Genomic DNA, 19,003 nt, shown 5'->3' on the forward strand with positions numbered 1-19,003 from the left:
ATACAGAGAAATATATATCAGTTCATAATAAAATCAATATGTTATATTAATTAGAATATTTCAAATGTAAATTTTTCATCTTCGTAATTGGGCTTGTTAGAATATTAAATAATATAATGTATGTGGAGCATGTAACATGGCACTAGATATATAGTAAACATTACATAAATGTATAGCTATTGGTATTAGTAGTATAATGTCCTTAGCATTATGTTCAAGCATAAATTACATGACTATTTGTTGGATATGCTCATTTATTTCAAATTAAATTTAGAGTAAATGTGTTTCAATACTTTGTGTGTAAGTTTCTGAAAGTCAATGAGCCTATGGCTATTAGGCACGTCCCATTGTATTATCCAGGGCTTTGTAGGTGGCTCAGACAGTAAAGAATCTGCCTGCAATGTGGGAGACCTGGGTTTCATCCCTGGGTTGGGAAGATCCTTTGCAGAAGGAAATGGCTACCCACTCCAGTTTTACTGCCTGGAGAATTCCATGGACAGAGAAGCCTGGCAGGCTACAGTTCATGTGGTCACAAAGAGTCAGACATGACTGAGCAACTAACTCTTTTACTTCACTTTCATTGTATTATCCATCCATCTCTTTATATGACTAGAATAATGTAAATCTTCTATTTCCTGTCAAGGTAAATGCTACAACTGTGTAATTAGAACAGTTGAAAAATATTTATATTCTACAATAGTTTTAGTCCTAGATCTTATCAAAATTCAAATAAGCACTTTTACATTAAATTCTTGACATATAATAATAGTTTGTAATATATTGAACCTGCCCTAGTAGACTCTACCTTAGCTAATGGTAAATAACATAAACATAAGTATATTGATAAAGCAAGAACCTGATTTTAATTATTGAAATAATTAAGATATAAATCTATCACTTCTATCAAACAGTATGTTCTTATATTACCATTTTATTTTTATTCTGTAAAATCCCCTCTTTGTCAGTTATGCTGAGAAATAGAAAACTTATAAGAACTGGTTAAAATATCTAGTAAATGTTACACCTTCCTTCACATATGAAGGAAGAACTTATTGATGATGAATCTATGCCAAATATTTGTGCTGGATACAGTTCAGTTCAGTTCAGTCATTCAGTTGTGTCCGACTCTTTGCAACCCCATGAATCACAGCACATCAGGCCTCCCTGTCCATCACCAACTCCCAAACTCATGTGCATCAAGTTGGTGATGCCATCCAGCCATCTCATCCTCTGTCATCCCTTTCTCCTCCTGCCCCAATCCCTCCCAGCATCAGGGTCTTTTCCAATGAGTCAACTCTTCACATCAGGTAGCCAAATTATTGGAGTTTCAGCTTCAGCATCAGCCCTTCCAATGAATATTTAGGACTGATTTCCTTTAGGATGGACTGGTTGGATCTCCTTGCAGTCCATGGGACTCTGAAGAGTCTTCTCCAACACCACAGTTCAAAAGCATCAATTCTTCAGTGCTCAGCTTTCTTCACAGTCCAACTCTTACATCCATACATGACCAGTGGAAAAACCATAGCCTTGACTAGATGGACCTTTGTTGGCAAAGTATTATCTCTGCTTTTTAATATGCTAGGTTGGTCATAATATCTAGGTTGGTCATAACTTTCCTTCCAAGGAGTAAGCATCTTTTAATTTCATGGTTGCAATCACCATCTGCAGTCATTTTGGAGCCCAAAAAAATAAAGTCTGACACTGTTCCACTGTTTTCCCATCTATTTGCCATGAAGTAATGGGACCAGATACCATGATCTTAGTGTTCTGAATGTTGAGCTTTAAGCCAACTTTTTCACTCTCCTCTTTCACTTTCATCAAGAGGCTTTTTAGTTCCTTTTCACTTTCTGCCATAAGGGTGGTGTCATCTGCATATCTGAGGTTATTGATATTTCTCCCAGCAATCTTGATTCCAGCTTGTGCTTCTTCCAGCCCAGCGTTTCTCATGATGTACTCTGCATATAAGTTAAATAAGCTGTGTAACAATATACAGCCTTGACGTACTCCTTTTCCTATTTGGAACCAGTTTGTTGTTCCATGTTCGGTTCTAACTGTTGCTTCCTGACCTGCATACAGGTTTCTCAAGAGGCAGGTCAGGTGGATACAAGAATATGCCAATTTTTTGGTTAAAATGACAGTCCCTCCCTTCACAGGGCTTTTGGTCTAATAGAAAATTTCATTGGTCAAAAATCATACAAATATGGGTAAAATTACAACTGATATAACTGCTAAGTAAATGAGGGATACTCCTGATAGTGTAAAGAACAAAATTATTATTCCAGTCAAAACAGCCCATGAATAGCTTCCCTGTGGAAGTGATAATTGAGCTGATTTATGAATATGAAGAAGAGTTCACTTGAAGTTTCAGGAGAATCAATTCAGAGAGTATAATCAGCATGTAAGAAGATCATGCATCACAAAGAAGTGCTGGAAAGAAAAATGGTTCAGTAGGAATATGTTGTGATAGGTGGAGGATAGTCTATGCAAAGATGTATAGACTTTGTTAAAGATTTTAATCTCTTTTCTTAAAAGCAGTACAAATCCACAGAAAACCTTTAAACTGTGGTAGGGAACAGGATGAGATTTGCTCAACAGAAAGACTGCCAAGAATTAAGATTTATGTGAAAAGATATCCAGTGAAGCAGGAAACATCGGAAGAGGACTGATCTGAGTTGAATACCTCTGTTGTGGTCTTGGCCACATTAAATTCAAAGTGTTTTGGAGACATCTAATAGTAATATCAATTATGTAATTACATAAATCATTCTAGACTCCAGAGCTCAGCTCTAAATCTAGAAGTATAAATTTGTAAATCATGTGTGTAGATGGGGATCAATGGGGGTAATGGATATGAATGGGCTTGCCAAGGCAGAGGATCTCAAATAAGAAAAGGGCCCAAGTACAGAGGATCACCAACGTGAAATTGCCAATAAATGGATGTTTAAGCATCTGAAATGGAAGGGAATGGTTGTTAAGTTTATTGATAGAGGGTTGGCTTTAGATAGGAGGACAGTTTCTCCATAGCAAATAAATTTGAATCAAATAGGCTGGATGTGGGATATAGATTGAGAAATAGAAATAAGTATGAATTTTAATTCAGCATCTTCTGTGTCCTCTGTAAAAGAGCAGTGGAGGTCATCTTCTGAGAGTTAGAGGGACTGAGAAAATTAAATATTTTATGAGGCTAAAGATGGGAGAAGTCATTGTAGAAACTGAACAAGTGAGTTGAAATACACATACATACGTATATGCATAGATACATAAATACATAGACAAATGATAGACAAAGAGGGAAGGAAAGAAAGAAAGGCATGGTTGTTTGAGCATTTTTGGACCTTTTCAAGAAGTTTAGGAACATCTTTCTGAGTCAGCGGTTCTTGCTTTTTCTTCTGCCACAGTACAGCTTCTTTATGAGAAGTAAAGAATATCACATACTAATAACAAACACAATGGTCTGCTATATTACTGATTCACAAGTCTGGAGTCAGGCACTTCCTCAGGAAGTTGTATACAAATCCCAGAGACAAAAAAATCTGTGTGTTGTTGGGTATGTGTTGTGTTTGTAAATGCATTTGTGCAGTTTAAAAAGCCCATTTTATGATTCTAATATCCTCTCCACAGGGTGACTGGGAATTTCTCCTTGAGCACAGAATAACCAAGTGTTTGACAGTAGACTAGAATTTAGGAAGTTCTTCATAGAAGCAGGAAAAACAATTCTTATTTTTAATAAATATTTTAGCACATGCAAAATAATCAGTTCACTTCTCCAAAAGAAAAAATAACAAACACAACACAATGTCCCCTAGATATTTTTATTTTATTACAGAAATTTACTGTGTGATATGTGCAAGTATCTATTATTAAAAATCAGTATAGTAATTATTCTGATTCATAATCATTAAATGTAAAACATTTAGTTATTTATTAGCAAAATATTTGTGAACATTTACAAATATTTAATCAATATGTTTTCAGCAAATTCCTCCTTAGATGGAAATTTTTTTACTTTGACTCATAAAGTGCTTTGGGTCCCTAGTGCATCAATTCATAAATTAATGATCCACAGTACTTTAATATCCTGAAAAAGGAAATGTGTTTTCTGAGAATTTAATTGAATCTTGAGGAGTTACTTATTCACCACTGAGGTTGGGATAAGTGAGTCAGCTCACAATAGTCATACTAAAGACAGTTATATTTATTTCACAAATAGGTAAACTGAAGCTCAGAAAAAATTGGACTAAAGTGCTAAGGATCCAGGTTACATTTCTTTCAGAAAAAAAACCCGATTCCTAGTAACTAAACAATGCAAAATAAATGCATGAGCTTGAAAGCAATAACTATTTCTCTGAAAATTCATTTCCACATAGTGTTACTAAGTTTAATACTTCTCAGTTAATAAGCCTAAATTCATAGTACTTATGATAATATAGCCTTGTTGCAGTGTAAATAGTAAAATTAAGAAAAGCAAATTTCAAACTCTTTTAAAGTAAAAATTTTCCTAAAACTAGTTATCCTAATTACCTACAATATGAGCCATTTGGCAAATGAATGATTTCTTGCAGTACGGTAAAATGATTATAAGCACAGGCTTTGGAGTAAGAAAAACATAGCTTTAATATTTGGCATCTGAAAACTTCGTGAGTGTGAGGACTGAAATAAGTTACTTAAATTCTTGAAGTTTTAGTTTCTTCATCTATGGAATGGATAAGAAAACATGTAATTCATAACTCATTGTAAGGATTAAATGAGAGAAGTTATTCTAATACTTATCACAGGGCCTAGCATCAAAATATCGGAGAAGGCAATGGCACCCCACTCCAGTACTTTTGCCTGGAAAATCCCATGGATGGAGGAGCCTGGAAGGCTGCAGTCCATGGGGTCGCTGAGAGTTGGACACAACTGAGTGTCTTCACTTTCACTTTTCACTTTCATGCATTGGAGAAGGAAATGGCAACCCACTCCAGTGTTCTTGCCTGGAGAATCCCAGGGACGGGGGAGCCTGGTGGGCCGCCATCTATGGGGTCGCACAGAGTCAGACACAAATGAAGCGACTTAGCAGCAGCAGTAGCAGCAGCAGCATCAAAATATATGGTTGAGCTGATACACACACACACACACACACACACACAAACACACACACAGCTTAACTTTAGGTAGAGTATCTTTGTAGCTGTTATTACTTCAGAAGCTAGATGTATCTGAGTTGATTTAGCATTCCACTAGGCATGTTATTTTTCATGTCTTTTTTCCTCCAAAAGGATTAAAACCAATTTCTATATTCCTTCATTAAACAATAACAAAAAAACAACAGTGAAAATATTCAACAATTTACTATTGTTTGTGTTTGTCTGAAAGAAGCTTTCTGCAAGTTTAGTCACAGCTATGGATCATTATTTCAAACAACATGCATAGTTTAGATATTTAAATATTTTTTACATCATAGAATTTAAGTGTGAAGTCATTAGTTCTGTGCTTTTACTGCAATTCTATGTGCCTTATTATATAAGCCAAATAGCATATGCTATGATTTTGATCGCTAAATACTGAGAATTTAAGGCACACTCGGAGAAGAATGGTTATTGCTCCAAGAAGAGTATTTGTCTCCTTAATTTAATTGTTTACTAAAATGTTTCTGAGGTTTAAAAAATAAAATTATGGTAGAAATTTCTGGTGTATGATGCTATAGCTTACTGCCATGAAAGCTCTAATAAACTCTAATGTATGTAGAACCTAATAATATAAATTTTGGTGCAGAGAAGTCTAAACCAAGGGTGAAATGCCATGTTGAATGTCTTTAATAACCTAATAATTTACTCGGTAATAATATATTGAATTTCTTGGAGATATTTTCTCAGGAAGAATTGTTTAGAATAAGTTTTATCTTTGCTATTGTGTTAATGATGGCTTTGATAAAGTTACCCAAGGAAAAAAGACAGTTTCCTTCAGGAGTTACCTGTGTCTGTAATATTCTTCCCTGATTTCACAGGCACTGATAATATGAATAAGGTAATTTGTCTAACTCTCCTGAGCTAAGATTTGCAGTAGGAAATGCAAAATTCACATATGGCTATTCTCTAAGAAGTCTCTGCTGTGCTTTTCAGTTTTTATAAAAAGGCTTAAGATGTTGCCTGAGGCATCTATTTTTTTCCCTCAAAACAAGCTACAGTGCCACAAATAAAGTTGTTTTTCACTCTGCTAACATATTCCTTTCTCTTTCCATTTCTCAGAGAGCTGACATAGGAATCTCTGCTTTAACCATCACCCCAGACCGTGAGAATGTGGTGGACTTTACAACACGTTACATGGACTACTCAGTGGGAGTCCTACTTCGAAGGGCTGAAAAGACAGTGGATATGTTTGCTTGTCTTGCACCATTTGATCTCTCACTATGGGCTTGCATTGCTGGCACCGTCCTTCTCGTGGGTCTACTGGTCTACCTCTTGAATTGGCTTAATCCTCCACGATTACAAATGGGATCAATGACTTCTACTACTCTCTACAACTCCATGTGGTTTGTGTATGGATCCTTTGTACAACAAGGTAAGGATAAAAAATATGGTATAGTATAAAAAAGAAGTGTGTTGTTTCATATGCCATGGATTCAGTTAGGAAGGTTCTGTATCTTGACATCAATAAATGTTCTAAAAGGTCTTTAGAGCAACACTCAGAAAAGAACATATTCTACTCTTCCCTAGTGGACCTCAAACACCAGATTTCCAGCAAAAAAAAAAGTACAGTATCTTTTGATGTAAATTCAAGTTCATCAGCAAAGCCAAAGATGAATATCAGATGTCAGGTTCACAAGAAACTCAAGATGAGATTTTCCCAAACTGAAATTCTGAGAAATAGTCTTACTGGATGAAAATACTTACTACCAGAGCAGATATTGCTTAATTATTTACATATGTAAGAGATGTTGAGACTTGCTCTTTGTTGAGAGACATCATTTCATGTATTAAAAATATTTATTGGCAGTGAAAAGCCCTCAAGATTCCAATAAGAAATTTTATGCTATATCTTTCACTTTAATACATAATCTTTACCAGTTGTTTAACTGAACTTTCATTGTATTCTACAGAATGTCTTTGCTGTGTTGTTCAATAGTCAATCTGCCTACTCTTTAAACTTGCCTACATAATTACTTGACTCTGTTTCAGAATAGAAGAATACTTACTAAATCCCTTATTTGAGACTACTGCCATCATAGAAAATGAAATAATAAAATACTTAGGGCATTATTAGTTTCTTGCAGATGCATCATATGTATTGAAGAGGAGACATAGGTGTCACAGTGGAGACACATGATGCTTTTGCCTTAATATTTATTAATACAACTCTCAATAGCATCTTATTTTTAAAATATACTTGCTATTGGATCTTCCATTAAATTTCATCCTTTCTATCTCATTTGATCAATCATAAGTTTTGCCTAGACTTTTAATCTCTACTTTCTTACTTAAAATTTGTCCCTTAAACATGCTTTTCCCCACTACCTTTCTGTATCTTCATATATTTATCACAGAAAGTTTTGGTCCATTAAATAATCACTAATCTAGTAGATATTTGCATCCATGCATGCTCAATAATGTGCAACTCTTTCTGACCCCATGGACTACATATAACCCACCAAACTTCTCTCTCCATGGGATTTCTCAGGCATGAATAATGGAGAGGGTTTCCATTTCCTTCTCCAGGGGATTTTCCCATACCAGGGATTGAACCTGCATCTCTTGCATCTCCTGCATTGGCAGGCAGATTCTTTACCACTAGCGCCACCTAGGAAGTCCATGTAGTAGGTATTTAATCCACAGCTTTTATTTAATAGAACTTTGCTAGGCACTGAGTATACAGTTGTGAACAAAAGAGTCTTTGCCATCATTGATCTACAAGTCCTTTGGGACACAAACATGTAAAACCCACATGTGGTAGAGATCAGCACAGTCTGTTATGAGATCATAGAGGTAGGGAGGCTGCATATATCTTAATGTGGCAAAGAAGGCTTTTGGAGTTAATACTGTATGAACAGACAGAATTAACTATGCAAAGGGCTTATTGAAGAAGAGGATGGGGGAAGGACACATAGATGGTGGGACAGAATTGAAGACCAAGAAGTGAGAAGGAAAGTGCAGTAAACATTGCAGGGTGTAACCGATAAAGATAAGGTTGAAGATATATTTGTTAATAGCAGGGATTTGAATTTGATCTTCAGGGAAATTATCAGCAATTTAAAGGCATTAACAGGAAAATACATGTTTAAATTTTAACTATAGAAATATTCTGATTATCAAATGGAGGAAATTGAAAAAGAACAATGTGGAAAGGGAGAAAAATTATCTGAGTATTATGATAACTAAGTAAAGAGGCACAGTGGCTTGCACAAAGAAAAGATGGCATTGGGAATAAAGAGAATGGTATTGATGAATTGGAATTAATAGAACATGATAAATTATACAGTGGTATGGGGATTGCTACTGAAGGACAGAAAGGAGGTGAAATTTTATGCTAAGTTTCTGGATTGGGAAGTTGTGTGTATTGGATGTTGATGTCATTTCTGGGGGGAAAAAAATTAGGGAGAGCAAGTGTGATAGGGAAGGTAAGACATGCATTTTGGTGCCTTTGAGTTGTGGTATCTGTAAAATATCCAGGGGTATATTTCTAATGCTTGTTAGTGGTTTGATAATATTTGTCAGAAACACAAAAAAGGCGTCTGGGCTGGATTATATATTGGATATATATTGAGGCGATATTGGCATGTAGGAGATAATTGAAGCCAAGAAAGTGAATCATATCATACAGAATAGTTGTTCTTAACTGCATACGCCTGATTGAGGACCACTACCCATAAAGGGCCTAGGACAGAGCCCTGTGGAAATGAACGGGTAGAGGAGATTTCAGTGGTAAATTATAAAGAATGACAAGAAAGAAGCAAGTACCACGTATACCATCTAGTTGTACACACACAAAGTAAAGATAATTTTTGAATATGGAAGATTTGGTTGACAGAGTTAAACATTTCAATGAATTGAGTAAAATTAATACTTGAAAGGCATTCATTGGATTTAGTGATAACCTTTTTATAGGAAGTGTTCCAGTGACTATAGCTGTGTAATAAATTACTTTAAAACCTATCAATTTTGTGCATCACAGATCCAGACAAAACATGGTGAAGGTGGTTTGTCTTTGCTCAATAATCTCCAAACTCCCGCTAGACAGCCCAAAGTTTGCAAGCTAAACTCATCTGAAGGCTTGTTCATTCTACTCACATGTCTGATAGTTAATGCTTGCTGAGAGCTATTTTCCTCTGTGGCTTTTCTCTATAGGATAATTTGGCTTTCTCACAGCATGATGGTTGATTTCTCCATAGAGAACATCCTCAAAACAGAGAAAAGAGTCAATGAAACAGAAGAATTTTGTAGTCCAGCTTGGGGATTACAAATTTGTATGCTGGTGTGAGCTCTTGCAGGAAACACTCTGTATGTGCCACCTCATTGCTTTGTAATGACAATTAAAATGGTTAAAAAATGTGAACTCCTTAGATGCAATAACTCACACAAGTATCACATAAGTGTTTACTAAATAAAAAACAAAAACTTAGGCTCAACCATGAATAGTTAGGCACATGAAAAAAAGGGTAACAAGGCAAATTACTTTAAATTATTGCCAAGACTGTGGTTGAAATCATAGATATTAGCATACATGGAGAAATAAAAAAATAAAAGGACCAATGATGAGTCCAATAGTGAATAAGACCAGAGGGTAATAGAGTAGTAGTGGGAGAGAGTACAGTTTTCAATGAGGCCAAAGAACAATAGTGGAAACAGTAGTGTGAGAGTTCAAAGTTTGTATTTACCAAATGGGACTTGTAAATGTGGATTCCTGAAGAGGTAGTAGACAAAAAAGATCTTAATGACCCAGATAACCACAAAGGTGTGATCACTCACCTAGTGCCAGACCTCCTGGCGTGCGAAGTCAAGTGGGCCTTAGGAAGCATCACTACTAACAAAGCTATCGGAGGAGATGGAATTCCAGCTGAGCTATTTAAATCTTAAAAGATGTTGCTGTGAAAGTGCTACACTCAATATGCAAGCAAATTTGGAAAACTCAGCAGTGGCCACAGGACAGGACATGTCAGTTTACATTTCCAATGCCAAAGAAAGGCAACGCCAAAGAATGTTCAAACCACCGCACAATTATACTCATCTCACATGCTAGCAAAGTAACGCTCAAAATTCTCCAAGCGAGGCTTCAACAATATGTGAACTGAGAACTTCCAGATGTTCAAGCTGGATTTAGAAAAGGCAGAGAAACCAGAGATCAAATTGTCAACATTTGTTGGATCGTCAAAAAAACAAGAGAGTTCCAGAAAAACATCTACTTCCACTTTATTGACTACACCAAAGCCTTTTACTGTGTGGATCACAATAAACTGTGGAAAATTCTGAAAGAGATGGGAATACCAGACCACCTGACCTGCTTCTTGAGAAATCTGTATGCAGGTAAAGAGGCAACAGTTAGAACCGGACATGAAACAATGGACTGGTTCCAAATTGGGAAAGGAGTATGTCAATGCTGTATATTGTCACCCTGATTTTTTTAACTTATATGCAGAGTACATCATTTGAAATACCAGATGGATGAAGCACAAGTGGAATCAAGACTTCAGGGAGAAGTACCAATAACCTCAGATATGCAGATGAGACCACCCTTAAGGCAGAAAGCAAAGAGAAACTGAAGAGCCTCTTGATGAAAATGAAAGAAGAGAGTGAAAAGCTAGTTTAAAGCTCAACATTCAAAAAACAAAGATCATGCATCTGGTCCCATCACTTCATGGCAAATAGATGGAGAAACAATGGAAACAGTGACAGACTTTAAAATCTTGGGCTCCAGAGTCACTGCAAATGGTGAACTGCACCCATGAAATTAAAACACGCATGCTCCTTGGAAGAAAAACTGTGACCAACCTAGGCAGTATATTAAAAAGCAGAGACATTACTCTGCTAACTAAGGTCTATCTAGTCAAGGCTATGGTTTTTCTGGTAATCATGTTTGGATAAGATAGTTGGACCATAAAGAAAGCTGAGCACCAACGAATTGATGCTTTTGAACTGTGGTGATGGAGAAGACTTGAGAGGCCCTTGGAGTACAAGGAAATCAAACTAGTCAATCCTCAAGGAAATCAGTCCTGAATATTCATTAGAAGGACTGACGCTGAAGTTGAAACTGCAATACTTTGGCCACCTGATACGAAGAACTGACTCATTGAAAAAGACCCTGATACTGGGAAAGATGGAAGGCAGGAGAAGAAGGGGATGACAGAGGATGAGATGGTTGGATGGCATGACCGATTCAATGGACATCAGTTTGAACAATCTGTGGGAGTTGGTGATGATCAGGGAAGCCTAGCATGCTGCAGTCCATGGGGTCGCAAAAAGTCAGACACATTTAAGCGACTGAACTGGACTGGAGAGGTGGTGAAGGACCTCAAACTTGATCAACTGAGAGTCCAGAGGATTAGATGAACCATCTCTAATGATGGTTGACTTAGATTAGAGAAAAAGAAAATAAACCATGTGTCAAAATTGTCAATAAGTGAGGATAGATAAGTAGGATTTGATAAATATGAGCATTGACTAGAAACAGGTGGTAAAGCTAAATGCAATGAATCTCTTTTTTTATCTCACTTCTTCACATTCTAGCCAGTTTTTCTGGGCATGGTTTCAATTACTATCAAAATGCAGATGTTTCCCAAATCTACATCATCTATCCTTAAATTTTAGTTTTGTATACTGTCACTAGACTCTCAGGATATATCAGAGATTCCACAAATTTCAATATGTCAATAACTGAATTTATTTTGTACTTTAAACCTTTATAGCCTCTCATATTCTCTATTCCAGCCTATGCATTAATGACTTAAACAGGTTAGAAACTTTGGAAACCATTTTGATTTCTTCTTCTTTCTATTCCTTATATTTACCTATTATCAAGTCCTTCAAAATTTACCAATTTATTTCTAGGAGTGGAAATCTCTTCTCACCTAGAGAGATAAATCCTAGATTGTTACCTCGATTAGGCCTATCTCATTTTTTTATAGGAACTACAGGAATCTCATAATACATCTTCCTTTTCCAAATTTATTTCCTGTAAATACATGGTCCACATACTTTCATGTATACCCAAATTATCACTGTCATGGAAAGCTAACCACATAATTCCCATTCTTTAAATATTTCCTTGGCTCCCCAATGCCCACAGTTTAAAAGTAATTTAGAGCATGAACAGTATTCCATCATCTGACCCTTGTCCAGTCTTGATTCTCATTTCCTGTCACTTATGGCTCATCTCTAATTGTCCAGTTTCTCCAAACTGTATTTGTCTCTTGAACATAAGACTGTGTCGTGTCATGTCTCTGCCTTTATGCTTCTCAATTCCTGAAATGCCTTTATTACCAATTTCTTAATCTCTACTCCCACTTTCTGCTTTCACATGGCAAATTCTTGTGCATCTTCTAATTCTTCTTCTGATCTCACTTTTTTCAAGAAGTCTTTGCTGGGATTAAGGACCATCTTCCATGCTTTGTCAGATATATTTATCATAGTACTTATCAACTGTAGTGTAATTGCCTTTTTTTAATTTGTCTTCACCTGAGTCCTTTGAACACAAGACAGTGTCCTATTTATCTTTAAAGCCCCTTTACCTAATTCCATGTCTTGTACATGAATAAAGAGAAAGCATAAGTCATTCAGTCATGCCCAACTCTTTGCGACATATTAGGTGTTTGATAAATGCATAGTGATCAATTAAATAAACTAATAAGTGTTAAATACTTAACTCCCCTGGAGGAAGCCATGGCAACCCACTCCAGTATTCTTGCCTGGAGAATCCCCTTGGATAGAGGAGCCTGACGGGCTGCAGTCCATGGGGTCACAAAAAGTCAGGCACAACTGAGCACAGCAAATACTTAACTAAATCAAGTGTAGAGTTAACTGCAATATTGTGTTTATTAGACTACATTCTGTTGCCCAATGACATTAAACTCATTTAAACCGAATAGAAAAGTATCCAGAATGTCTCCCCTAGTGTATTTTCTTAAATAGCTAAGATGAGAAATTTATAAAGTCTCCCATTGGTTGAAGCCTTATTTTTGAGAATGCTGACAAGCTTATAGATTGGCTTTCTGAATTCTTTTCTCCAGGTGGTCCAATTTCTTCAAGTTTTGGAGAATACTCAAAAGAAAAAGATAAAGAAAAGTATCCATATGGTTTAAATTCTTTTCTAGTTCTGTAAACAAGCTGCAGATATCAAAAGTTATAAATATGTTAAGCACTTTTCTATCTCAACTGCTCCCTTAAATAAGTTGTACAGCTTGTAGGTTGATTATACATTTATACAAATTCATAATGATGAATCATGCAGAATTGCATAAGATTAACTACTTCATCTTTTAAATGCTGCTATTCTTACACTTGCTAACAATGAAAAGGTGAACTCATTAAAAGATACTGAGAGCACCTTTACACTTTGATTAAAAATAAATTAAGGACAGTTTCAAAAAACCCTATGAAAAATAGAATCAATTTATGACAGTATCCATGCACAGGCAGTAAAGTTGAAATTAGTGATAATTTCTAATAAAAATATAGTCTTTTAAGGAGAAGTATTCAAAAGCAGAGACATTACTTTGCCAACAAAGGTTCGTCTAGTCAAAGCTATGGTTTTTCCTGTGGTCATATATGGATGTGAGAATTGGAATGTGAAGAAGGCTGAGCACCGAAGAATTGATGCTTGTGAACTGTGGTGTTGGAGAAGACTCTTGAGAGTCCCTTGGACTGCAAGGAGATCCAACCAGTCCATTCTGAAGGAGATCAGCCCTCGGATTTCTTTGGAAGGAATGATGCTAAAGCTGAAACTCCAGTACTTTGGCCACCTCATGCAAAGAGTTGACTCATTGGAAAAGACTCTGCTGCTGGGAGGGATTGTGGGCAGGAGGAGAAGGGGACGACAGAGGATGAAATGGCTGGATGGCATCACTGACTCGATGGACGTGAGTCTCAGTGAACTCCAGGAGTTGGTGATGGACAGGGAGGCCTGGTGTGCTGCGATTCAAGGGGTGGCAAAGAGTCAGACACAACTAAGTGACTGAACTGAACTGAACAGCTATTATTTCATAATTATGGTCTTTATTGAGCCACTAGACCAGATCAAGTAGGAATAAAGAGGCATTTCAGTATTATCATAGAGATGTTTGAAAAAAGTTCAGGGATGGCTAAAAGCATAAAAATGCTAAATATATGTGAGTTGTTTACTAATCCTGATTTTTTTTAAAAATCTGTAACTTCAAACCATTCCAGAAAAACAGCTCAGGGAATCCAACTGTGCAAAAGCAGTATGGTCCATTATAGAGATAAACTTAGTACATCTGTTTGGCTAGAACATTAGAGCTTGTGAATTAGGTAGTTTAATGCATGAATGAGAGACCAATTTTATGCAAGTTTTGGTGCCATTTTATATCCTCCCTTATCTTCATGACTGTGCAATCAACATACCTAAAAAAAAACTGAGGCTTGATTTTTGAAGATCCCTGATATTTAGTTTATGGTCAGTGACTCATATCATCCTGGCCACGAAGGGCCTCTATGACTTATTCACACACGTGGATATCTGTAATTCATTTGCTGTTTACTTGCAAATGGAAATTTCAGAGTTTACTTCAGAGGGTTTTATCTTGTTCTTTGAACTATAAATATTTATAATCATGTAAACGTTTGAGACTATCACATATGTTTATTTCCAAAGTCTTTGTGACCCCATGGACTGTCCATGAAATTTTTGAGGCAAGAGTACTGGAGTGGGTTGCCATTTCCTTCTCCATGGGATCTTCCCAACCCAGTGATTGAACCTATGTCTCCTGGATTGGCAGGAGGATTCTTTATCACTGCACCACATACCAGCAAGCATTTACTATACCAGCTATGTGTCAGGAGCATGAAGAGCAAAATAAAACAAGGAATAACTATATTAACTGACTTTATAAATATTCCTTGGGTATAGTGTATGGCATTCCCAGCCTAGATATTTTGAATATGATCATAAGAAAGACACAGTCCTTGCAGGAATGTTCAACATCATTTAAGTGGGCCATAGTCAAACTGGGACCAAATAAACCACCTTTGATGGCGCTAGTGATGAAGAACCTGCCTGCCAATGCAGAAGATGCAAGAATGAGGGTTTGAGCCCTGAGTCGGGCAGATCCCCCTGGAGAAAGAAAATGGCAACCCACTCCAGTATTCTTGTCTGAAGAACCCCATGGACAGAGGAGCCTGGCAGGCTACAGTCCATAGCGTTGCAAAGATCAGACATGACTGAAGTGACTTAGCACAGCACAAACCACTTCTGATAAGAGGAGCAGACAGAATTATTGAAAGGAGTAAAGAAGGAAAATCCCTTTGGTAGTTTTCTTAAGGATTAAAGAGTTCCACAGATGCTGGTGATGAAGAGAAAGAGGACCTTTAGTAATGCTAGAAGATAACGTGGTGGCTGCTGCACAAGAGTTAACATGAAAGGCAACCCACTGGCTTTGAGATCCCAGGACAATTTTTGGAAGAAAATAAAGAGCTCTTCCCACTGCCAGATGGATCACAGTGTTACAGAGAATCACAACTTTTTCATTTCCACAAAAAGAAGAGTCAGACATTCTTCTCTATCAAATTAGGCAACAGAAAAGATTATTGATGAGAAAGCATCTCTTTAAAACTTAGAGTAGGAGAATAACTCCAAAAGACATCCAATTTAATGGTGTAGATTATCAAATATACAAAATTTGCCAGTCTCCTAGTCAGAAAACCCCAAAGGATTCAAGCCGTGAAATGCTGTAGCTAAAGGCATCCCTTTGTAATGTTATCTGATATTTCACATTCAATTTGAGTATAACAAAAATGATATTGGCTGGCTCTGTTGTTTACTGACCCTAATGAACACAGAGAAAATGAGAGTAATTCCCAGTGACAGGTTAGCTAGGCTACAGAGACAAGTTCTTTTCTATATTCTCTTCTTACAGATATTAACTCAAAAAGGCTCTCTGTAATTTTTATTTAGGTTCAAACAACATCTCTGTTGTTGCTCATTATGATTGGCGGTCCTTAACGAAGGCGCACCGCGTCCTGAGTGCTGTCACATCTACTTGAGAATTTCCCCATGCCGATTTAAAACATGGCAAGGCACTTACATTCTTTCCTTTTATAACCAGAATTCTCCAACACTAAAGGAAAAGGTGAACTTTGATACTTTCAGAAATTGTTTCAAGTCTATCATTATGGGTGTGGGATATGAGTAATGTATGTGACCAGAAAACAATGTCATGATTCTAAGATGTGACCCACCAGTTTGTTTACTTTCCCAGTCAATCCCTAAGCAATTATTCCATGAACTCGATGCATGCAATATTGCCTGGGTTTCATTTATTTTAATACTATCTCTTTATGATTTAAGCCAGAAAATTCTTTCTCTTGCTGAACTAGGCTTTTGAAGAGTTACAAGTAATTAAGGAACATGAAGCACAAATCAGATTTTTGCTTATAAAAACAAGAACTAGTGTGAACAGTATTTTCTTGACTATTCTGAACTATTTATCACCTACTGTAATTAAAAGTATTTTAGTATTTATAACAACCAAGGAGTTGTTTCTAAGAGACATTTAAAATAATTGAAGGGTGATTTCAAGATGTTCTGAGTTGGTTTTTCTTCTTTCCCAAAATGCTATAAGAAAATATATATTTTTAATCCATATTTAAATGATAAAAAGCATGTGTCATAGATTCTTTAAAATATCACTGGCATCTTCGTAGTACCTGGTGTTCTTTTTTTTTTTTAATTTTATTTTATTTTTAAACTTGACATAACTGTATTAGTTTTGCCAAATATCCAAATGAATCCACCACAGGTATACATGTGTTCCCCATCCTGAACCCTCCTCCCTCCTCCTTCCCCATTCCATCCCTCTGGGTCGTCCCAGTGCACCAGCCCCAAGCATCCAGTATCGTGCATCGAACCTGGACTGGCAACTCGTTTCATACATGATATTTTACATGTTTCAATGCCATTCTCCCAAATCTTCCCACCCTCTCCCTCTCTCACAGAGTCCATAAGACTGTTCTATACATCAGTACCACACAATACCCTTCAGTTTAAGATTAGGGACAAAATGTACAGTGAGAAGAATATAGTCAATAATAATGTACTGTTTCTGTATGGTGATAGGTGGTAATTAGATGTAATTACATGTAATTACGTGTGGTGATCATTTTGAAATGTATAGAAATATCAAATCAGTGTGCACCAGAAACTAACATAGTGTTGTAGTTCAAAACAAACAAGCAAACTCATAGAAAAAGAGATCAGATTGTGGTTACTAGAGATGGGAGGTGAGGGAATTGAGGGAGAAGGAATTGGATAAAAGTAGCTAAAAAGTACAAATTTCTAGTTACGGTATAAATAAGTACAAGGTTCATTATGTACAACATGATAAATATAATTAACACTGCTGAATGTTATATATGAAAGTTAAGGGTGGAAATTCTAAGAGTTCTCATCACAAGGAAATTTTAAAAAAATTTTATCTATAAAAACTGATGGCTATTCACTAAACTTATTGTGGTAATCATGTCATGATGTATAGAAGACAAATCAATATGCTTTACACCATAAACTTACACAGTGCTGAGTCAATTATATTTCAGTAAAACTGAAAGGGAAATAAACAAAGATGACCAAGGGAAAAATAAAATAAGAGACTGCTGCTACTGCTCAGTCACTTCAGTTGTGTCTGACTCTTTGTGGCCTCATGGACTGCAACCCACCAGGATCCTCTGTCCATGGGATTTTCTAGGCAAGAATACTGGTATGGGTCACTATGCCGTCTTCCAGGAGATCTTCCTGACTCAGGGATTGAGCCCGCGTCTTCTTCTTCTGCATCGTAGGTGGATTCTTTACCACTGCTACACCTGGGAATCCCAAAATAGGCAAAGACATCTCCAAAGATAAATTTCTTCCAAAGATGATTTGAGATTGATTAAAGTTGAAGTGTTTGTATCAAAGGATTCAGTCAGTTCAGTTCAGTTCAGTCGCTCAGTCATGTCCAACTCTTTGCAACCCCGTGAATCGCAGCACGCCAGGCCTCCCTGTCCATCACCAACTCCCGGAGTTCACTCAGACTCACGTCCATTGAGTCAGTGATGCCATCCAGCCATCTCATCCTCTGTCGTCCCCTTCTCCTCCTGCCCCCCATCCCTCCCAGCATCAGGGTCTTTTCCAATGAGTCAACTCTTCACATGAGGTGGCCAGAGTACTGGAGTTTCAGCTTTAGCATCATTCCTTCCAAAGAAATCCGAGGGCTGATCTCCTTCAGAATGGACTGGTTGGATCATGTGATAATAAAGACCATCAGTTTAGAATGTAAATTTGGAAATTCAATTTTTGTTTGAACTGAGTCCATTTTCCTCTTCACCTGTGAATATGTAGTTAGAAATTTAATTATGATGGTCACATTTCTAAAAGTATGGAAATTTACCATAGCTTTTAAAAAAATTATATTTTGAAAAATAAGACTTTTACCACTTACCCTATCTCTGAGATGCATACTTAGAACACAACTATAACAATAACACATATAATGCTAAATTTAGAACTCCTGTCTCCAGTTTGCACAACTGATGAGTAATAACATTCTGTGAAACTTTTGTTAAATACCCTTAAATGTGGCACACCTGTACTATAACTTTTCACTATTATAAGGCAGAGAAATTCCAATGCATAATATAAAGTGAAAATTCACATCATATAATGGTTTTATAAAAAGCAGAGGAACCAAAGATCAAATTGCCAACATCCGCTGGATCATCGAAAAAGCAAGAGAGTTCCAGAAAAACATCTATTTCTGCTTTATTGACTATGCCAAAGCCTTTGACTGTGTGGATCACAATAAACTGTGGAAAATTCTGAAAGAGAT

General features: G+C 36.6%; 1 protein-coding gene across 3 annotated transcripts in view; it reads left to right on the forward strand.

Annotated features, from left to right (window-relative positions):
* Positions 1–19,003, forward strand: part of GRID2 (glutamate ionotropic receptor delta type subunit 2) — a 640,427-nt gene that overhangs the window by 341,105 nt on the left and 280,319 nt on the right. For all 3 annotated transcript variants that reach the window (XM_055587659.1, XM_055587660.1, XM_055587661.1), the window contains exon 8: positions 6,228–6,540. In XM_055587659.1, the coding sequence (XP_055443634.1) occupies positions 6,228–6,540 (313 nt within the window). The remainder of the gene's footprint in view (positions 1–6,227; positions 6,541–19,003) is intronic.

Source organism: Bubalus kerabau, chromosome 7 (genome assembly GCF_029407905.1).
Source record: "Bubalus kerabau isolate K-KA32 ecotype Philippines breed swamp buffalo chromosome 7, PCC_UOA_SB_1v2, whole genome shotgun sequence".
NCBI lineage: Eukaryota > Metazoa > Chordata > Mammalia > Artiodactyla > Bovidae > Bubalus > Bubalus kerabau.